The sequence below is a fragment of the Pipistrellus hanaki genome, assembly GCF_964339955.1.
Source record: "Pipistrellus hanaki genome assembly, chromosome: 5".
Classification (NCBI taxonomy): domain Eukaryota; kingdom Metazoa; phylum Chordata; class Mammalia; order Chiroptera; family Vespertilionidae; genus Pipistrellus; species Pipistrellus hanaki.
Genome location: NC_140507.1, coordinates 54,253,121 through 54,276,840, shown reverse-complemented (window position 1 = coordinate 54,276,840; position 23,720 = coordinate 54,253,121). Strand labels below are relative to the sequence as shown.

The window sequence follows — 23,720 nt, the reverse complement described above, 5'->3', positions numbered from 1 at the left end:
TTTTTAGGGCTGACTTAATCTCACTTATTTAGATTCTAACTCAAATCGAAAGTTGATAATTCTAACTTACTGAATTGTTATTTTGAAATTTAGAGTTATTTTTCTGGTAAGTTCCTTATTTATTTATTTGTTTGTTTGTTTGTTAAATCTTCACCTGAGGATATTGATTTTAGGGAGAGTAGAAGAGAGAAGGGAAAACAGAAAGACATCCAGGTGATAGAAACACATCTATTGGTTGCCTTCTGCATGAGCCCAGACCAGAAGGTATGTGCCCTTGACTGGAATTGAACCCCGGACCTTTTGGACTGCAGGCTGATGCTCTATTCACTGAGCCAAACCGGCTAGGGCTCCCTTCTTTTTGAAAAGAAGCAAAATACCGTGTTTTCCCGAAAATAAGACATAGCGCACGGAAAAATAAGACATCCCCTGAAAATAAGATCTAGTGCATCTTTGGGAGCAAAAATTAATATAAGACACTGTCTTATTTTCGGGGAAACAGGGTAGTTGTTAGGAAACCAGCTTTAGGCTGTTTGGCTCAGTGGATAAGAGTGTCAGCCTGTGGACTGAGGGATCCTGAGTTCAATTTTCTGTCAAGGGCACATACCCAGGATGTGGGCTTGATCCCTGGTAGGGGGCTTGCAGGAGACAGCCGATCCATGATTCCCATCATGGGTGTTTATCTCCCTCTCCCTCTCTGAAATCAATAAAAATAAAAAGAAGGAAAAATCCTAATAGGAGGAGATACTTAGTCAAGAGCCTATTAGCCTTAAATGAACTTGGAAGTTTCCAAGTTCAAATGAATTGCTGAGGAGGGAAAGAATTTGCAAATGTGATTGGAATGCCATTTTAGTTTATTAGACAGCAGGTTAGTCATTTAAGACTTTGTCTTTTCTGTATGTTGGAATCAGGTTCAGTTTCTCCAGAGAGTTACCTTCCTATATCTGGTGAAGAATATGCCCAGATGCCATCAATTCTGGGAATCAGTATGGAAAGGTGGCTTAAGATTCCCCAGTTTAGTAGGTGCCCTTTCACAGAATCCCTCTTCAGATGTTTGCCCACCTCACCCAGGGCTATCCCAGTATCTGAAGAGTCCTGAGCCTCTTCTGTTCAATTTCTCTACAAAATAAATCTGATGCCATGGGACGGGTGACAGGCCATACAGATTAGGGGAAGGGACCTGTGGCCTGAAGACTATAGTTTTGAATGAGATTGCAGTGCTGATTTTCAGTATTTGCGATACCATTTCATTTTTATTGAAGTGCATTTTACAAACAGGCACACAGATTGATGAATGATTACAACTATGTAATTACTACCTGGATCAAAAACTTGGGTACCTCCTTTATCAGTTTTGACTAGGAATATAGTTCTCCACTTTTGACCAGGAATAGTTAAATTTTTAGCTGGCTTAACAACTGAATCCAGATTATCCTGACTGCTGCACCAAGCCAAGGGTTTGGCGAGCCTGAGGGAGGGCCGGTGAAGGATGAAGAAGACAGACGAGAATAAGCTGGGTCTAGGCGGATCTTCTGTGCCTGGCCAAAGCCACAGAACAGATCCAGACTGCAAAGCTGATGCTTTATTTATAGTCAGGGGCAAACAAGGTAATGTACAATGTTCTTACAAGTTTCATTTGTTTTGGCAGCACTTGCTACCCCTCCCACAGCCCATTAACTATCCAGGAAAGATCTAGAAAGCAGTCACAGATCAAGCTTAATTATGCTTAGAGGACTGTGCCTTCTAAGCTGGGACTTGTTTGTGATTTTGCCAGCAGGTCAGTCCGAGGCTTAATCCTATAACCGCACCCTCCCTACACCTGACTAATAAATTCCTCATGTAGTGACATGAGGCTTTGCCTGTGACTATGCCACTGAAGGCAAGCTTAGTCAAATTTGTGATTACAGCAAAGGGAAAAAAGATTTCTTCTACACGACTGAGGATTCAACAAATGTTTTATCTTCATTTAAAGTTCAGCTGCACAAATGGAGGATGAGCGTTACAGGCCTGAATTAATAGCAAAATATGTCTGAAAAACTGAAGAATTTTAGTAGACTACTAATACCCAAAAGTTTATAGACAATATTAGGCTGAATTATTGGCAAACATAAATTGCAAAGAAATTAATGGTCTCATTTTACTCTGGTTGATTGAACATGAGAAAGCGAATTATATTTTCTATGTCATTATATTGACGATTTAAAATAACCAAGAATAGTTTAAAATCTAACTGATACACAAAATAGTTTATGTAAATATAGAGGCATAGTGTAGAGCAGCTCTATTAAATATAGCTGGGTACATGTAGGACTTGACTATCTTTTAGGGGAACACATTTCAACCCTTAAGTATTATGAACACATTTTTAAAAATGTATAATAGACCAGGATGCTAGAATCTTGGTTCTTTATTACAAAACTCACCCTTCCTGCTTTGGCTCAGTAGGTAGAGCATTGGCTGAGGACCAAAGGGTCCCAGGTTCAATTTCAGTCAAAGGCTGTGTACCTTGTTTGCAAGTTCTTCCCCAATTTGATGTTTCTGTCTTTTCCTCTCCCACTCTTCCTAAAAATCAATGGGAAAATATCCTTGGGTGAGGATTAACCAAAACACACACCCACACCCACACACACCCACTAACACAACACACCTCATTCTCTCCTTAAGACTTTAAGACTGCCCTGGCTGATCTGCATGACTCAGTGATTGAGTATCGATCTATGAATCAGGAGGTCATGTTTCAATTCCCCAAACCCTGTCAGGGTACATGCCCAGGTTGCAAATCCCAGTGTGAGGTACGCAGGAAGCAGCCAATCAATGATTCTTATCATTGATGTTTCCATTCAATGTTTTATTTTTCTGAAATAATTCACCAATATTTTATTAAGTGGACTGTCAAGGAAATGGAAACTTTGGAGCCATATTTATCCATTTATTTGAAAATGTATTTTTTCCACGTGCATACCAATGATAAATACAGCTTTTACAAATATTTTTCTGTAAGATGTGTGTAAAGATAATAAAATAAATTGATTAAGCACCATATGCACATTTAAACTTAAAATAACTAGTAGTTCATAGTACCATAACTTAGCAGATTTATTAAGAACAAAGACTTTAAAAAAATTTTTCAACTTGATTGGAAATTTTACATTGAAATGGTGTTTATCAGCCATTTTATCAAGTTTTTGTTGTTGTTGTTTTTGTGTGTGTGTGTGTGTGTGTGTGTGTGTTTAGTCCAAATGAAACATGTTTTATTTTGCAGCATCTTCTAACATCATGTTAAATTGGTTTTCCTAACCCTTCTGGTTATTGGTGAAAAGAGGGAAAAATCAAAATCAGTAAAAGAGTAAACAGTGGGGGGGGGGGGGGGGGGGGATTGGTTTTCCTGCTCTGAGAAGTACTCTGCTGGATTGAAAGCATAAAATAACCCGGGTCCAGGTGACTATTCCTCCAGATAATTTAGTTTATTAAAGTGGATGATCTTCTTAAATTATGGTCATCCTATTTCAGTTTATTTTTATCATTTAGTCCATCTCTTAGTTTACTGCACTAAGCTTACACATTAAAATTTCTTACACAAGACCGAGGATCGACTAATAATTGTTTTGGAAGCATTAATTCAGTGTAGTGAGAGTGAGAAACATGATGGCAACAACATTTTGAGACTTAATTGTTAAAAAATATTCCCTTTTGCTCTAGCCAGTTTGTCTCAGTGTATAGAGCGTTAGCCTGTAGACTGAAGGGTTCAGTTCCCGGTCAAGAGCACACATCTCTGTTGCAGGCTCAATCCTGGCCCTGGTGGGTGCGTGTGCAGGAGGCAACCAATATATGTGTCTCTCTCACAGGGATGTTTCTCTGTCTCTTCCCCTCCCTTCCACTGTTTCTCAAAAAATAAAAATAAAAAAAGGAAAAATATCCTCTGGTGAGGATTAACAAAAAAGAAATAAATATTCCTTTTTGATATGGCAGCCTTTGAGCTCCACAGCTTTGCTTACAGCCTGAACATCCCAGATTGAGAATTTGGCAATGATTAACATTTAATTCTGGCCACGAGATGATTGAGGAAAGTGGTTCTTTTACAAAACAAAGGAAGATAAAAATAAGTCACAAAAAGACCTGGCCAGATGGCTCAGTTAGTTGGAACATTGGTTCATACATCAAAAGGTTGCAGATTCGATTCCTGGTCAGGGCACACACCTAGGTTACTGGTGTGTGGACAGGCACACACCCCTGTCCTGGAATGTATCAGAGGCAACTAATTGATGTTGCTTTCTCACATCAATGTCTCTCTCAGTTTCTCTCTCTCTCTCCCTCTCTCCCATAAATAAACATATCCACAGGTGAGAATTTATTGTAAAAAGTCACCAAAATATATTGTCCTTTACTTATATAATGAACATTATTTAAAAGAACAAATCTCGTCTAAGAAGCATATTAAGAAGTCTAAACGTCTGGAAAAAGATGATACTTTTATGGACTAGAGCACATGTGTCAAACACAAGGCCCGCGGGCCAAATCCAGCCTGCCAGGCCTTGCAATGTGGCCCGTACCTCGCTGTCATCACTGCACTCCGCTGTCAGTTTATGACATTGTCAATTTATGACTGTTCAGTAAACCATTTGGCCCGCGATTTAGGCTGGATTTTAGATTTTGGCCCCTTCTCTGATTGAGTTCGACACCCCTAGACTAGAGGCTCAGTGCACAAACTTGTGTACAGGTGGGGGGTCCTCAGCCTAGCCTGCAATCAGAGGGATGGAAATGGACCATGGAAGATGGGTTAGCTGGCCCATCCAAATCAGGGCCATTGGGGTTGACGGGCCTGGGGGGAAGAGAGGAAGGACAGCAGGAGGTTAGCCAGCCACAGGAGGTTGGCTATGGGAGCACACTGACTACCAGGGGCAATTCCTGCATTGAGTGTCTGTCCCCTTGTGGTCAGTGCATGTCATAGCAACTGGTCACTTAGGCATACAGATACCCTGTTTCCCCGAAAATAAGACAATGTCTTATATTAATTTTTGCTCCCAAAGATGCGCTAGGCCTTATTTTCAGGGGATGTCTTATTTTTCCATGAAGAAGAATACGGTACACATTTATTGTTAAGTGAAAATAAAGGAAATTTATTACCGTATACGGTATGGTAGTACGGTAGTTGTCAACACAAACCAGACAAACTGAATCCTACAGTATCAAGAATTTACTCATTTATTCAATGACAATCATGTCATCATCTTCTGGAACATCATCATAACAATCCAATTCCGGAATTTCCTGGTGAATTTCTTGTGACTCCATTTCTTTCAGAATCAGTGGACCAAATCTCTCATGTTTAGCAATAGTACTGTTTTTAAATGAGTACTTCTTGTCAAGTTAGCCTGCTCGCAGTGCATTTGTAATGTAACTGTCAGTGATTTTCTCCCATGAATTCTTCACCCAAGTCACAACTTCTTGCAGTTTAGGTTTCACAAAGTTTCCACGCTGATTTTTCTCCATTCTATTTTCAATGTAGTCATTAATTTCCATGGCCCTAGCGACCAGTTTACGGTAAATTAATTTTCATTCTGAGACAGAGCCTAGGGGGAGGGGCCTTATTTTCGGGGGGATGCCTTATATCTCACTCAGAAGGAAACCTATAAGTAGGTCTTATTTTCGGAGGATATTTTATTTTTGGGGAAACTCGGTAGATAGATAGAATATGTGCTTGGTGAAATAATATATCTTTACCTATGTTTCTTGTCTTTAGAGATATTCTGTTTGAGTTTTTAGTTGTTCTTGTCTTTTAGATCTCAAATTTTAGGTATAATCTATCATAATACCCATTTTTTGCTTTGTTTTTGTTTGTTTGTTTGTTTTTTTATCTCCAGTGATTAGCCTGAGAATAGGGACCTGTCTCAAGTCAGCCAGGTTGATCCCAAAATCTTTCTTTGGAATTAAAAAAAAAGTTATTGATATTTTAGAGAGAAGAAGTGGGAGAAAGAGAGAGAGAGAGAGAAAGAGAGAGAAAGAGAGAGAGAGAGAGAGAGAGAGAGAGAGAGAGAGAGAGAGAGAGAGAGAGAGAGACATGAATAGCTTGTCTCCTACGTGCACCTTGGCCAGGGATCAAATCTAAAACCTGATATGTGCCCTGACCAGGAATCACCACCTCTCCAGCCAACCAAGACACACTGGGCAGGGCTCTTTAGGATTTTATGTATGGACATCGAGAGAGTGCTGCAAGTGTCTATAGAAAACCCTGTGAATGTTCCTCTCACTGAATAGATTGATGCTAACACAGAGGTTGAGGCAAGAAAGTAACCTAGGTGGATGGCTAGACAGGTGGAGACTCCTAATGCTGGTGGAGTCCTGGGAAGAACTGGGAAAGAGGCCAGCTCTCTTTATGTAAATTAACAAGTGCCCTTTCTCTCTTCCTTTTCTTCCTTCTTATTATACCATTTTGAATTTAGTTTATTTTAGTTGCAACAAAGCAAGTCTTGACTGGTTCCCCTGCTCAGGAGTTGAAGTCAGTAGGGCTATATTACAGGTTTCCTTTGGTTTCAAGGTGTGTTTCCATGTGAACCGACAGAAGTAGGCAGTGGTGATGGGTTCTTCCTCAAGCTCAAAAGAGTTTGGCTGAATAAATGTTGATTTTGAGCTGGTTGTTTTTTAATTCTTGAGACTCAACTGAAATGATGGAGTATCAGATATTAACTGAGGAGCATAACTTGTTCTCTCTTTATATATGCATTCAGCAAAAAAATATTTGCTTAGTTCCAATGTATGAACTCTGCTAGGCACTAGGCTACACTAGGGGGCGTGAGAGACATGATTTCTAGTATATGGGAGATTTTAGTTGATTTAGGTAATTATTAAAAATCTCTGAGAAGGTAACAGAGGCACAAGAGAGTTTGGGATCACATGGCTGCAGGATCTTTCTTGCTTGATGGAGGCTGTTAGGGAAAGTCCTTATAGGAAGTTATGTTTAATCTGAGACCTTGACAGCAAAAGTTACTCAGAAGTGGAGGGAGAAGAGCAGAACGGAAAGAGTAACTCAAGTAAAGGGAACAGCTTGTGCTGAGAACTGGTGGTAAGAGAGTATGGAATACCGCACATACTGCATGGATGGGGCGATGGTGAGCGAAGCTGGAGAAATAAAGCTGGCTCCTGATGCTTGTTTCTGAAGCATTTTAGACGAGGGAGCTTCCCTGCTGTGAGGCATGAACAAGAGACAAGCCCAGGTGGAAGAATGGAGGACCATGGGGATTTGTGGCTTATTTTTCATCAGAGAACTTGTGATTGATTCTCACTTGCTCTCTATTTCCTCTTCCAGGTAATCCCCATCACTTCAAGGAACCATTTGAGCCTCTTTCCCAGGTGGTACTGTTGCCCTGGCCTCTGCTGGCCAGCGGTTCTCAACGTCCAACGTCCCTTTCACAGGGGTCACCTACGACCATCGGAAAACACAGATATTTACATTATGATTCATAACAGTAGCAAAATTACAGTTATGAAGTAGCAACGAAAATAATTTTATGGTCGGGGGCCACCACAACATGAGGAACTGTATTAAAGGGTCGTGGTATTAGGGAGGTTGAGAACCACTGCTGTTGGCTATCCAACCAATCATAGATTAGTCATAGATATCTAGGGCTGGATGAACTCCATGGCCAATGAGTGCCAGAGTGTTTGGGAAGCAGCTTCAACAAGATTGGGAGACAAGAAACTAATTCCTTCTTTGAACTAGTAACTAGGTTAAAGAAGGGACAGCAGCTGGGCTATAAGAGTTTCTGAAAGTATTATGTTCATGCCAAGGCAAGGAGTCAGACTATTTGCTGAGGCAAGGAAACAGATAGAACAAGTAAAATATTGTAACCTGGAGGAATCCTTCCTGAGAATTCTGAGCAGTGTGGCAGCCGAACCTAAATTCTTTTTACACAACCAGGAAGATGTAATGACTCAGTGTGTTTGGTTATACTTCCGGCCAAAAGTGGGTTTCCAAGAAGCTGGGGTGTGGTGTGTTCTGAATCTGTGAGTTGATTATTTAACCAATCTATGGTATATATTTTGTTCAAAAATTTTAAAATACTCACCAAGTCACTTTTAACAGCGGTGTTTTGTTTTGTTTTGTTTTGTTTTGTTTTGTTTTGTTTTTTTCCAGACTGCATTTCTGTTAAATCCCAATTGAAATAAGTTTTCCCATGCATGGTGATGGGTTCTACCGAGAGAACACGCTTGTCATTGGACAAGGCAGCCTTGACTGTCCACACTGGAGACTGAGCTCTGAGCTCCTTTTTGGCAGGATCTATATGCTAATCCGTTTTATATTCCTCACCGACCACATTCCACCCAGTAACTACCAAATACCTGACATATGGTAGGTTCTAAATAAAAATTTGTTGAATGGCTAAGAATGAATCAGAAGCTCTGCAACATACCATGGAAATAATGCTGTGTGTCTCCATCGTTCTGACTTTATCACTCCTTATTTATATACTAGAGGCCTGTGGGATCGGGCCAAAACTGGCATGTAATTCTTATAGTCTCAGATTAAAATGTTAGGACATATGTCCCAATTTTTTTTAACAAGTAATTATTGACTCTCTTTTATGGGTTATTCTCAAGGTGCTTATCTTCTAGAAGGGGAAAAAAAAAACCCCACCATAAGTGAAGAAACATTATTTTGTAATCAGCGTGATGAGGTAAATGAGTAGGAAGTATGATAGGTGCCTCAGAGAGTGGTACTTGAGGAGATGGGAGAGGCAGGCAGGAGACAGATTTCATAAGACTGAAAACCATGGTAAGAGGTTGGAATTTTGTTTCAAGAACATTGGAAAGCTGCTGGAAAGTTTTAAGCAGAGTGATATAATCTGATTTACATTTTGAAAATGGGCTGCTGTGTGAATAATAAATTGTAGGGGGCAAGTGTAGAAGCAGGGAGATGAGTTAGGAAGCTATTGCAATAGTCCAGGTGAGAAAAGGATGATGGCTTAGATTAGGGTACTGGCAGTGGCCTTGGCAATAAGGGATGGAATATATATAGAAAGTGCTAATATGGGGGTATAGGGAAAGGAGGCAGATCAAAGGGGTAAATTGAAATTTTATTAAATTAATACATAATGAGGCCATTTCTGAGATGAAGTAGCCTAGGAGGAAAAGCTGGTTATTTATTATTATTATTATTATTATTATTATTATTATTATTATTATTATTTTTGGTGGAGGGATGGGGGGAGAAGGAGTGGGCATGAGCAATAATCTAGCCTATGACCAGAGTATTAAAGATCCAAGTAGATATGATTATTGATTACTAGAGGCCCAGTGCACAGCATTCATGCACTGGGGGGAAAGGAGAGGGTCCTCTCAGCCTGGCCTGCACCTTCTTGCAGTCCAGGACCCCTTGAGGGATGTTCACCTGCTGCGGAGGCAGGAGAGGCTCCCTCTACCATGGCTGCACTTTTGGCACTGATAGTCTGCATTGAGCGTCTGTCCCCTGGTGGTCAGTACACATCATAGCGACCGGTCATTCCACCATTTGGTCAATTTGCATGTTAGGGTTTTATTATATAGGATAATGAATGATTAGTTTACTACTGTGCACATGTGTGTAATATATAGAGTTATCACCATAGATTTCTGTGCAACTTAACTCACATTATAAATAAAAATCTTATTTATTTACAAGTTTTTTTAAATTTATAAGTTGGCCAGCATCTCATAGCTAAAGAGAAAACCAATCCTCCTCTGTGACATTTGATGAGAGTGTGGCATATAATTTTCATTTTGTAACTTTATTCCCAAACATGGGTATATCAATTAGTAGAAAAATTAAGCCCTACAAAGTAATACATTCTCCTAGTAGGGCCAAGCACAGCATTTTATAAATTATTATATTATCTTTTTTATCCCATTTTTGGAATCTTGTTTTTAAATAACAGAGTATATAATTTTAAGTAAATCTGATGACCACCACCACCACATTTTATAGTTGTTAGAGACATCATATTTTATAGTTGATAAAGGTACAGGACTAATAATTTCTTCACAGATGAGAAGAAGACATAAAAATTCAATTCACTGTTGACTCTTAGTAACATAGTAAGATGTTCAATTTATGGTATGTTTCCCTAAAATAGAATTAGCTCAGATCCAAAAAACCTAGATGAAGTAATTCTAAAACATATCTTTGAGTTAATTCTCTTTGACCCCATATATGCTTGTTTTGGAATGTAACCTCTGTGAATTATCAGTAAAATGTGCAAATAAAATGGAGTCATTGCAAGAATGAAGTTAGAATCAGCAAGTGAAACACTCTGTAAACACTGAAATATTTTATAAATGTTATGTTTTATTTTATTTTTTGTTATGCTATTGTGTATATGGAATAAGATATAGAGATTCCTCAATTTGATTTAGGACTATTCATTTATAAGGAAGGAAAATTTCCCAGACTTATCACACCAAAGTAGATGAAATTTATTAAGTTCCTAAGGCTCTTGAATAGAAATATTACTGATTTACAAATGCCTTTCTTCTCCTCTTCCTCTTATTTTTTTATCTTCCTTTCTCTGTCTCTTTGTCCTTCCCCTCCCCTGCTGGCCCTATCTTCTTCTCTTACACAAACCCTACCCTGAAATAGAATCCATTAAATCACTCATGAGAAGACAAAAGTAGTCCCCTAAGCTGAGACTAACCCACTACTACTCTACTGCGCAGCTACCATGGGTATTTTACCAGAATCTTTATGTTTAGACTTAAAAAAAAATTTTTTTTATTAAGGTATTATATGTGTACATATCTTACCATGCCCCCATCCCCACACACACTATGTTTAGACTTAAAAATATCCTTGTTTGAAAGACACTACAGATGCAGGTGTTTTCTCAAGGATGCTTACCCTGCTGATTATATCTAGAGGTTGATTTTAGTTCAAGTTGTTGTTACAATAAAAGCCTAAGGAGGCAGGTTAACAGGGCTGCTTACTTCTTATAGCCAATTAGCCTCTCTTTCACAGAAACATGTGTCAGGGTAATCACTCATCCATTGTTCAGGGTCTGCTGGTCAGTCCTGGCACCTCTTGGCCCCTCATCGACCGAGTAGTATATTGGATTCTGCCCTCTCCCAAATTACATACCTACTGAATGCAGGATCCTGTATGCTGGTGGTCTTGATCCAGCATCTAGAAGGGTTCAGGAATCTGGAGAAGTGCTGTGTGTAAACTAAATAAGAATCCAGAGATGAAACATAATTTTGGAATGTATTTGGGGGGCCAGAGGAGCTTGGCTGAAGAAACTAAGTTCTCTCTTGTCTCAGGATCTCTTGCTTTTTATTAGCACAAATTATTCTAAGGCAAGGTAGATATACATTTCAAAGGCCACAGTTTGGTACACAGAATCCATTGTCAGATTGAAGAATTTGCCTACGGCTGTTCAGATGTTTGGCCAGCAGGAGGCAATAATTATGTAGATTAAGATGCCCTCAGCTGTCTGGCAGTAGCAATCATTTTATGCATCCTTTCATCGTTTGGTGAAATGCTCTCAGCCATCTCCAGATGATTCAGCCCTGCTGACATGCTGGAATTGGCTTCTGTCATCCCTGGAAAAAATCAAGCAACCAAGTGTGGCACAAACCAAGCCATCATCATTAACTTGGAGCAAATCTCCATATGAGTTACTTTTCAACAAAATGGCTAAAGTAAGTGTTGGGTTTATTTAGGGTTTAGGAGACTTCTGGTTTAACTTCAAAGACTTTGATCAATCCACACTGAAGTGCACCACAGTGATAATTATGTAATGGTACTATGTTAAACTCATAGTTATTGATGAATAGTGCTTGAGCATCCTCTTAATGAATGTGTTATATTTCTCTTTCTTTTTCTTTTTTTCTTTTTTTTTTTTTTTTTTTTTTTTTTTGGTAAGTAATTATGAGATTGACCACTTACCTACCTCAAGAATGATTTTAGCTATCATCCCTTCAATGGGGTTGGGGTTGTTGTCATCCACAAAGCTTCTTTGATGTTAAGAGTGCAGTCTTGGTAATGAGTAAGAGATTTGTTGCTTGTTGTTGTTTTTTTCTCTTGATATATGAATAAGGTGACCAGATTTTAACATTGGTAAAGTGAGACAGCATTGACCGGGGAGGTGGGGGGGGGGGGCGGTGGGGGGGGGGTGGTTCTTGATTAAAAATTTGGTCTATATGTTAATAGTATGAAAAGACATAAGTCCTTCTGCTAATGCTAATTTCTTTTCTTTGTCCCCATAAGTTGTTTTCCGAAAAAAAAATTCCTGTATTTTGGAGGAACATGCAGCAGTATTTAAATATCTTTTATATTTCTGTGTCTCCAAGTGCTTTAAAATATCGTTCTTCCCGCCACGCGAAATAAAAAATTCAGCATTACATTTCTCATATTTTACCATGTAATTGCTTTTGGTTTTTTTAATAAAAGGAAATTCACTTCTTAGATCATTGTTGAATTTGCATCCTCTTTTCTTACTCATTATGTTAAAAATCTAAAAAAATAATTTTAAATTATATTATAAATTATTATATACATATTGCTTAAAAACACAGTAAGTAGGTACATAATTACATGAACGTATTTTATTGTTAGTTTATAAATTAAATTAATTTGTTTGTTATAAAGTAACTATATTTTAAAAATTATTTAAATTTTAATTCTATATTTCTTTCTAAATAATAACAATACTAACTTGTATTATTTTTCCTCTGAGTTTGCCGTTTTCAAGTCCGGCGCTAGATTTTTTGCCGCCACTATAAAATATAAATCATACGAGTACTGTCTGCTAAATTCAAGAAAATTTATGTATTTATGAAATAAATAAATAAATTACTTACCTAAATTATCTGAATAGCTGATTTGTAATGACATCACTTGTTTAACTAGCTTACTAGCATGCAGTATGATGTGTATCATCTGAGAGACAGTTACAAAATGTTTTCATCGTTGCCAATCCAAAAAATTCCATTGTTCATTAAGTCCTAACAACTGATCAACAATGCAAACTTTGATAAGCAGTTCTTGATAATCAGTTCTCAACAATTATTTGTTATTATTAAAGTTTAACATTATAAAATTAACAAAAATAATATAAAACTCATATCTTGGCTAAATAGCCACATGGCCGAAACCAGTTTGGCTCAGTGGATAGAGCATCGGCCTGCGGACTGAAAGGTCCCGGGTTTGATTCCGGTTAAGGGCATATACCTTGATTTCGTGCACATCCCCAGTAGGGGGTGTGCAAGAGGCAGCTGGTCGATGATTCTCATTGATGTTTCTAACTCTCTATCCCTATCTCTTCCTCTCTGTAAAAAAAATCAATAAAATATATATAAAAAATATGTTAAATAGCCACATGGCCGCAGAAAACCGTATATTCCCTTCCTGTTCCCCTGTCGTTCCCTAGCTTGTCGTGCTTTCTTTCCAAAAAATCGGGACTTTTTTAAAATGCCGCGGGACGCGGGACAAATTGTTAAAAATCAGGATTGTCCTGCCAAAACTGGGAGGTCTGGTCACCTTATAAAAATTTTTTACTTTTTTATTACAGTTGACATTTAATATTATTTTATATTAGTTTCAGGTATACAGCATAGTGGTTAGACAATTATATAATTTATAAAATGATCTCCCAATAGTTCTCATACTCAACTGGCACTATTACAATATTATTAACTATATTCCATATGTTGTACTTTATATCCTCTATTGACTATTTTGTATGCATGAATCATTAATTAACCTCAATTTTGACCTCATCAGGACCTTGGTCAATCTATCAAGAGAGGCTTCCTAAGTGTTGGTCAAAGCAGGAGACTCTTTAACACATATGTGTGGACACAACATGTTTACATACATTTATAAACTTGTAACCAGAGAAATGAGCAGCTTTTACATATGAAAGACTGTTTTACCTTGATGTCTTCTATGTTGCATAAAACAAAGAGGTGGACACATGTTTACATACATTTATAAACTTGTAACCAGGGAAATGAGCAGCTTTTACATATGAAAGACTGTTTTACCTTGATGTCTTCTAGGTTGCATAAAACAAAAACAGCTTTCTTTCTTGGATACTTGAGATTTAAAAAGGTACAAGAAATATCATACTGAAAAAGTAACATAATAGATAAGGTATGGTTATTGTTTATAATGAAAAACTCCCATACTTCTTTGTACTTCTACATAATACTTAATATTCCTGAGCACCATAAATTGTTAGCATTTTACATCATAAAGTTGTTATGCATTATTTGTGTTGGTCAGTTTCCAGCAGCTGAAGGGAAAACCAATCATTCACTGAAGTGTTTATTTAATGGAAATTGGCTATTTGATTTTCATTTCAATAATTTAATTTGTAAAAGTAAGAGCATAATAGAAAATCCAGTTTTCTCTTTTGAATATTGTATCTGTGGCATGGTAGATTTAAAATTATAGTATGGACAAAAAGAATGTAGACAGAAATAAGTACATTGAATAATTACACAGATAAAGTAAGAAACTTGGCAAGTTACTTATGTGACATGCAAAGCAGCTTGGCAAATGTGGTTGGTGAGTGAAGAGGAAACTGGTTGTCAGGCTACGTCAGGAAAGGATACTGCAGGGGACTGTGGGAGCAGAGGAGCTTGTTGCATAAGCAGAGCATTAAAGCCATTGGAAAATTCTGAGTGCCATGGTTAGAAGGAAGCTGGAAGCAGATTTTACTAGTTCATTCATTCATCGGTAGACACAATGAGCACCTCTGACTGTGCCTCTCATTATGCTAGGCCGTGGAGGCGAACACACAACTCAGGCTGGTCTCTGGCTCTAAGTGGGATGGGATGGATATACGATTCTGAATCTTGGGAGCTCTGAACATGGAGCAAAGAGGTAACAATTGAGACCACGAGTCTGAGTATGAAGGTGGAGCAGAACGAAAGGCCAAGTGTGGATCCAAGGAAACCCCAGAAAGGTCAATGAGTGTTAAGTATTATTAGACGAGTAGAACTTTTAGAGTAAAAGTTGAATGAGAAGTGAGAAAGTTGAGATGTTTGGATGACAAATTAATGGGGAAAGTGAACTCAAGTGAGAATTTCTGTTTTGTTTTGTTTTTCAAGAGGAGAGAATTGTGCAAAGGGGGAAATTCAAGAAGAGAAAGAGGACCTTAAAGAATAGAAGAGAGTAAGATTGCCTGGTGAAGCGGAGCATAGAAACAGGGTCCAGGGAATAAAACTGGTTTTGGGAGGAGGAAAGAGACATCCTAGGAGGTAAGGATCATCTCCAGTGTTTCCCAAAGTGTGGTACGCATACCCCCAGGGGTACGGGAAGAGTTTGGTGGGGATATGCACTGCATAGTGCTTATCTGTGCCTAATTCTACATTCTCATAAGTACGAGGGGTACTCAGCATTACAAAAATTATAGAAGGGGTACACATATGTCAAAAGTTTGGGAAACACTTTTTAAAAGCCTAGGTGACCCTCGAGCCCTTGAGTGACGCCCTCACATCATCACAAGATGACCACCACACATTGTCACAAGATGGCCACCACAAGATGGCCAGCAGGGGAGGGCAGCTGAGGGTGGCTGGGATGGCAGGGAAACAGGCATCAATTGGGTCAGCAGGAGAGTGGTTGGGGGCAATCAGGCTGGCAGGCAAGCGAGAGGTCCCAGATTGGAGAGGATGCAGGCTGGGCTGAGGGACAACCCCCAGTGCCTCTAGTGTAGAGATAAATATGGTTGTAGTTTAGAGGATGGTGGTGTAGGAATTGGAAGTAATAGCTTGAGAGGTAGAATGAAGTTGGGAAATAAGCAGGAGGAGCTGCAAGAGGCAAGATTTCCTAAGAAAGAGGGGTCTCAGCTCTGGTTCTGATCCACGGAATGATGGACATCACAGGAGGGTGGATAATGTAATCAAGGTGAATGATGGGGAAGATGGTCTTCACCAGTGCTGGAGAGGAGTAATCTCCAGGGGAGGATGATGGCACAGTCCTTCCAGGCAAGAAATAATTGGTTAGTAACTGAAGATAAAGCAGAAGGAATCATTTTAGAAAATAAGAATATAAGAATAGCAAGATTTGTTATCTGTCCAATACAGTTGTCACTAGTCATGTGTGGCTACTAGCATTTGACATATGGCTAATCAGAATTGCACTGACATGCTATGATGTAAATTATGCAACAGATTTTAAAGACAACATGAAAGACTATCTCAGTAATACATTTTATATTGATTACAAGTTAAAATGATAATATTTGAGATATTTGGAGTTAAACAAAATTTATTATTAAAATTAATTTCACCTTTTCCTTTTTTCCTTTTTAAACATGGCTTCTAGAAAATGTACAATTACATATATGGCTCCTATTATATTTTTTGGGGACAGTATGGTTGGAAGGTCAGCAGGACTGGAGTGGTCACTGGGATAGAGAGTATTGGTACAGAGTAGAGCTATAGGAAAACAATGATAAACCCTTTGCACCACATTTAATTTGAATTGGTCATTAGAAATTAGGCAATGCAGGCAGTGATACTTGTCAATGAAGTGCTGCCCAGCTGATTCAAGCAGCAGGCTCAGAATGCATTTTGTTACCTGTCTGCTATGATAAATATCTACCCTCTTAAGTGGTACAACTGGAACAGGTTGATTCTCTTTTATCATCAATGTTTCTATCTCTCTCTCCCTCTCCCTTCCTCTCTGAAATCAATAAAAATGTATTTGAAAGAACACAATGTGTCCAAGCACAATTTTAATAATTTCTTTTAACTTAAAAACATAAACACATGCTCATCAATTGGTTGGTTGCTGGTTGTAGCAACATGACCTTTTTAAAAAATCATATGCATTTTCTATCATTATCAGTTTTAGTTTCTTTAAATTAGAGGGGCAAGTTTTTAAATATATATATATATTTTATTTCAGAGAGGAAGGTAGAGGGAGAGAGAGGTAGAAACATCAATGATGTGCTGCCTCTTGCACTCCTCCTACTAGGGATTCAGCCCTCAACCCCGGCATATGTCCTGACTGGGAATCAAACCGTGACCTCCTGGTTCATATGTTGATGCTCAACCACTGAGCTAGACAGGCCAGGCAAAGGGACAAGTTTTTTAACCAACTTAAGAACAGAATCTTGAGAGATTGACGAATTTTTCTCAGTCTTTCACTGTTTTCTCATACCTAATTTGATTTTAAATATTAAAGTGTTTCCAAAGGCATTCAACTTTTTTCTACCCTTGTATTTATCAATTTACCTAATTTTTTTTATTACACAAGCACAAGTAAAAGTGGTATGAACATTTTGGTGACATGTCTGACTGACCCTTGGTATGTATACAATGCAGTGATGAGAGAAAAGAGAGAAATGAGAGAGCAGCCCCAGCCCTGGTCAGGCACATGGGCATCTGTCAGAGCATTTCAGTGTGAACAGAGGTTGGCTAACAAGGAATGACAGGCACTGGTGTTTGGAGTTCAGAAGGCAGGAGGAAGGATTCTGAAGCAGCAATGCCTGGAAGGGCACTGCAGTGGCCAGTAAGAGGGTACAGTGACTGGTGAGTTTGTCCCAACCAAGAGTGAAAGGACACAGAAGGCTTCCATCTATTGACCACTCACTTCTCTTGTGGTCCCCCCCACCCCCAGGCACTATTTCATGGCATGCTCAGTGTCCCTCACTTCCAGATGAAGTTATTGAGCAATCTCTGAAAACAATAGAGCTCAGATTAGTACATTGTTTGTTAAAGTTGAGATTTGAGAGAAAATAGAAAACACGCCCTTGTTTAAAGAGACAGCTGAAGGGCAGCACAGGACTTCAATGAACAATATGCTGTTTACGTGTGTAGTTACTAGTTGATACAACCCATCGAGCCACAAACGAGTGTGGTGCCCTTAAACAGCTAACAAGAAAATCTTAGCCTTCCAATTTGTGAAGTTATTGGTTTTTAGCTACTCTGTTTTCTTTTTTGTAGGTTTCCAAGGTTGCTCTTTTGGGCTTGATTTTAGAAGCATAATTATAACTCTGGTTCAAACTTCTGGACCATGTAATCAAACACAGGCTAGTCATGGCAGAAAACACACAGTTCTTAGCTCTGCCTGCATTGACAAGGAACATGGTTGGATCCAAATTCAACTGGGTGGCATGTCTTTATAGTGGCAGCTTTCCCCCAAATACTCACAAAGAAGATCCATGCAGCTGAGGGAAAGGGAAAGAGTCAAGCCAGCTATAGCAGCATTAAAAAAAAAAATTTTTTTTAATCCAATGAAATAATTTAAATATCTGGATCCTATTTCAAGAGAAAAATTTTGTTTTTCCCTGACCAATGGGTTATTTATTTGTTTAGATTTGTGCTGTTCTTGAATCCAAATGGCACCTCATCAAAATGACATCTGCTCCAGAGTTGCTCCAGGAGTATCAATCCCCTCTAAAGGCTGGGTATTAAAGCTGTGAATGAATTTATATTTTTATAGTAACTTTGGAGATATCATCTCTCATGATCAGAGTTTTCTTTCTATAATAGGATTCAATCTCTTTCTTTTTTTCTTTTTTTTTTTTTCTTGGAAGAAGGTTCTCCAGACCTAATCAAGCTTCAGCTGACTGTGGTCCTGGCCTATATCTTGGTTACAACCAGGTAAGAGACTCTGAGCCAAGAACCACCCAGATAAGCTGTTCCTGAAAGACGTAATACCAAACTAAATCCTTTGTCTATCGCACCCCCAGACTTGTATTTTATATACATATTTTCTGGAAGAATCCAGGAATGCGCATAAATACAATGAACAACACTATCTGCAAACTGATAGAATGATTTTTTTTTTAAAAAAAATTCTGTTAACCCTCAAAGTTAAAGTGTTCAGTTTGCCAGTCAGATCTTGCAATAAATGCAAATCCATCTTTTGGGTTTGGGTGTGAACTATCAATACAGTTATTAACGATGCATCACGAGGTGAAGGCCAGTGGTTGTCAATATTCCCCTTTTGTTTGTTTGTTTGTTTGTTTATTTATTTATTTATTTCTGGAATATCCTCTACTTCTTGGTGCATCAAGATGGAAACCCAGGTCTGCTTGGACTAGATGCCACTTCAGAAGGCTCCACTCACACATAACCCAGGAGCATTGCTTCCGCCCGCCAGGTCTTGGATTTCTCCGGTTCCCAAAGCCCGTCCTCAGCTGTCATCCCACCTGGGGCGTCCCCGGAGCCATCTGGCCTCTGACGTGGATCTGAGCCCACGGATCACGCAGGCGGCCGCGCAGAGGAGCATCATCCTCGGGCGGGCGGCCCCTCCGCAGTGGTTTCTCCTGCGGCTCCCCTGGCTGGGCGGCGGGTAGTGCAGCTCGCCCCAAGCCTTCGCCCCTCTCCTCTGGGCGGCCCCTCAGTCCGCGGGGGAAGGTGAGCCGCAGGGAGGGAGGCTGCAGTGCAACCCGCCGATCCTCCCGCAGCGCCCGCCAGGCAGCTCGGACCCGGGCAGGCAGACAAAAGAGGCCGCCAGCGCGGGCAGGCAGCAGGCAGGAGGCAGGAGGCAGCAGGCAGGAGCAGCCAGGGGACGCGATGGCCGGGCGCGGAGGCCGGGCGCTGCTGGCGCTGTGCGCGGCGCTGGCCGCCGGCGGGTGGCTGCTGGGCGCCGGAGCCCTGGAGCCCGGGGCGCCCGCGGCGGCGGGCATGCGGCGGCGCCGGCGGCTGCAGCAGGAGGACGGCATCTCCTTCGAGTACCACCGCTACCCCGAGCTGCGCGAGGCGCTGGTGTCCGTGTGGCTGCAGTGCACCGCCATCAGCAGGATCTACACGGTGGGGCGCAGCTTCGAGGGCCGGGAGCTGCTGGTCATCGAGCTGTCCGACAACCCTGGGGTCCATGAGCCTGGTGAGCGCGCCCATCCCCGGAGCAGAGCCGCGGACGGTGCATTGGTGGTGGTTGGGGGCGGGCGGGAGGGGAAGGTGGGCCCTGGGGTGGGTGCCCTGTGAAAATTAGGGGGACGGATAGAGACGGGGATGAACCTGACCTAGGTCGCTGTGGCTTGCTGGGGTTCAGGATCTGCTGTCCTCAGTCCCTTCCCAGACCCCAAGCCCTCCCCAGCAGGTAGGCCACCTTTGGGGGAGCTTAAGCCAGGGAGGATGGGAGCACGTAGCGAGCACATCTACGCTCATCCACCCAGAGGCCACTCTCACTTTGCTGTATCAAAGGGCCGAGGGGATAACGGAATCCTTGCAGACAGGTGCAGTAAAAGCTATGGTGCAGAAGGCAGGGACGTAGAGAAAAGAGGGAGAGTCGTTTACATGGATTTCCTAATCTCCAGAGGACCAGCTCTATCGGATTCCGCAGACTCTCCGTACCCTTCTCTGCCTCTGCGTGTGCATGACGCACAGGGGCGCTGTGGATGCCCAGGGAATGTTAAGGATGTTGGCAGCGTTGGGTGGTGGTGGGTGCAGACCTGTAGGCCTCCTCCCAGGATGGGAAAGGGGCCTTGACAAGCATTCGGATTTTGAAACTGGACTCGACCTTTCTCAGCACAGGCCGACACTCTATCCACTGAGCCAAACCAGTGAGGGCTATCATTTCTTTTTAAATGAAGCAAATTTTAAATTCATGGAATTATTTATTAGTAGATTACAAAATGTCTAGTTATTTATTTATTTATTTATTTATTTATTTATTTTTTGAGAGAGAAAAACACTGATGTGAAAGAGACACATTGATTGGTTGCCTCATGCACATGTTCAGACTGGGGTAGAAGATCAAACTTGCAACCCAGGTATGTGCCCTTGACCAAGAATCATTGTATTTTTAAAGGTAGAAACTATGATGAACACTAAATAATCATGAGGTTGATTCCCCTCCCACTCACCCCATTTAAAAAAAAAATCTTGATTGATTATGGTATCACATAATTGTCCTCATCCCCCATTCCCGTCCCAACCCCCTCCCTACGCATTCCTCCCCCTGCTTTTGACACTTGGCATAAGTAGTTGGTGACCAGGTTTTTATTTCAGATGTTGTTCCCTTATACCTATCTTATGACTCTCCATCCAGAGTATTTTAAGGCTCATTTTAATTTATGTGAAATGCGATTTACTTAGTATTTATTAGAGGTATTTAAAACAGTGTTCTTGGGGCTTTTTTTGTGTGTTTCTACTCTTAAGAGTTATAATAAGGCCTAGGCTTCTGATAGTAAAGGAACTATTAATTAGTCTCAGCAGATTTTTCAAGAAGATTATATGAAAGTTCACATTCACTTTTGCTGGCTTTTTTCAAGTGTAGCAGTAAAAATCTATCGTAATACTACTGTTAGAATGCAATATGGTTTTGAAAATGAAAACAATACTTATTTTGCTTGAATATCTGGAATGGATGATTTGTCAAGATTGTAAATAATTTCTCTTTCAGCTTTCAAGCTCTGTGAGGTAGGGACAGTATCTCCTAGCCTAGATCTACACACAGCAGGCACTCAGTGTACAGTATTAAAAAAAAAAAGGGTCAGTCATTTAAAAATATGTTCTATTCTTCATAAACACAAAACACACAGATTTAACTGGTTTTACAAAGGTGAACTCAAATGTTTTTATATTATAGTTTCTTTATAATTTCTTTTTTATGTATATTTTATTGAATTTTTATGGAGAGGAAGGGAGAGGATAGAGAGAAACATCGATGAGAGAGAAACATTGATCAGCTGCCTCCTGTACACCTCCAAGTACATGCCCTTGACTGCAATCAGACCTGGGACCTTTCAGTCAGCAGGCCAACTATACACTGAGCCAAACCAGCTAAGGCTATAATTTCTTTTAAAATGAAGTGGATTTTAAGTTCATAGAATTACTTATTAGTAGAATACAAAATGTCTAGTCGTTTTATTTTTATTTACCGTATTTTCCAGCGTATAAGATGACTTTTGAAACGAAAGAAGTCAACCGAAAATCGTGGGTCATTCATTAAAAATTTAATTAAAAAAAGAACTGGTGTTGCCTCGGAAGTTGGGGGTAGTCTTATACAGCAAATATAGGCCTAAACCTATGTTTTAACTGTAAAATTAGGGGGTCGTCTTATACGCCGGAAAATACGGTACTTATTTTATTATTATTATATATTTTTAAAAAATATATTTTATGCTGAAACCAGTTTGGCTCAATGGATAGAGCGTCGGCTTGGGGACTGAAGGGACCCGGGTTCGAGTCCGGTCAGGGGCATGTACGTTGGTTGCAAAAACAATAAAATATATATTTAAAAAATATATATATATATTTTATTGATTTTTTACAGAGAGGAAGGGAGAGAGATAGAGAGCTAGAAACATCGATGAGAGAGAGTCATCGATCAGCTGCCTCTTACACACCCCCCACCGGGGATGTGCCTGCAACCAACGTACATGCCCCTGACCGGAATCGAACCCGGGACCTTTCAGTCCCCAAACCAACGCTCTACCACTGAGCCAAACCAGTTTCGGCTTATTTTTATTTTTATTTTTATTTTTTGAGAGAAAAACACTGATGTGAGAGAGACACATTGATTGGTTGCCTCATGTACACCTTCAGACTGGAGCAGAGGATCAAACTTGCAACCCAGGTAATCAAACTTGCAACCCAGGTATTTGCCCTTGACCAGGAATAATTGTAGTTTTAAAGGTAGAAACTATTATGAACACTAAATAATCATGAGGTTGATTCCCCTCCCACCCAGCCCATTTTTAAGAGGAGATAAGTAAGTTAGAAATCTTTGGGGAACTAGGGTTTAATAAACACAGTTCAACTGAGTAAATTTGAAAGGTCTTATTTGCTTTATTCAACAATTCATGAATTGGACAGCAGAGAGAAAGGAGCGCCGAGGAGCTTTACAAAATGAATACTTCCTGCAGAAGGGAGCAGGAACAGGGAAGTTATAGGCAAAAAAAAGCAGGTTGCTTGTTGCAAAGTTATTTCCTTTAATGTATGGCTAGGGCTTATCAGGCAGTTGACCTAACTAGTGCTGATCATTCAGATGATTCCAGATTGACTAGTGTAAGATTCCATTTCTGAGAGAACTGAAACTGTAGTTGTCTTGGTTTGCTGACATGAGGCTTAGCATAAGTGACTCCATTTTGGGCCTAGCAAATGGAGAGGTCTGATTAGTATATAAGTTTGATAGTACTGGTATGCATTAACTTTTTAAAGGAGGTTTTGGAGAAATGAAAGTGTTCATTCTTAGGTGGCCTTCAAATTCCTTTCAGATGAAGATATTTTAAGAAACAAGAAAGGAATACACATACTTATTCTGAGGTAAAATAGATGCTTTCAGTTTTTTCTGAGCACCTGCACATCTAGGTGGACCAGTTTCTATGGGATGTGCCGTGACACACAAGCTAGTCCCTTGCCCTTTGGGAAACAGGGAATCAGGAGTTTTAAGGACAGTGAAAAGGTACGTAGGTCTGCAAGAATTACATGGTGGGGAAGGACTGGGTAAAGGATAATAGAGATGTTCGGTCAGGGGGATTTGGTCGTTGAAAAGTGGATGACAAGAAAGTAGGATATATATTTATAGAATGCTGACTATTGAAATTTACCAGTTCCAGTGTGGTTCGTATAGGATCTATGTTTTAAGTGCCCCTTGCTTTTGAAAGAGAGCAACACTGCCTTAACTATTTCACCTTATCAGTGCTGTTTTAACATGGGATTAAGCTAGTAGGAAGTGATATGTAGCTTGGCAAATTTGTTTACTAGACTAAAACTTGATGAAGTTGCCCATATTCATTTTCCCTCCCCAGGAAGAGAGAGAGGTATCAAGTTTGCGACTTTCCTTAATC

General features: G+C 40.0%; 1 protein-coding gene across 1 annotated transcript in view; it reads left to right on the top strand.

Annotated features, from left to right (window-relative positions):
* The first annotated feature begins 19,205 nt into the window (after nucleotides 1–19,205).
* Nucleotides 19,206–23,720, top strand: part of CPE (carboxypeptidase E) — an 80,448-nt gene continuing 75,933 nt past the window's right edge. The window contains exon 1 of the mRNA XM_084884421.1: nucleotides 19,206–19,810. Within this exon, the coding sequence (XP_084740547.1) occupies nucleotides 19,501–19,810 (310 nt within the window). The 5' untranslated portion in view covers nucleotides 19,206–19,500. The remainder of the gene's footprint in view (nucleotides 19,811–23,720) is intronic.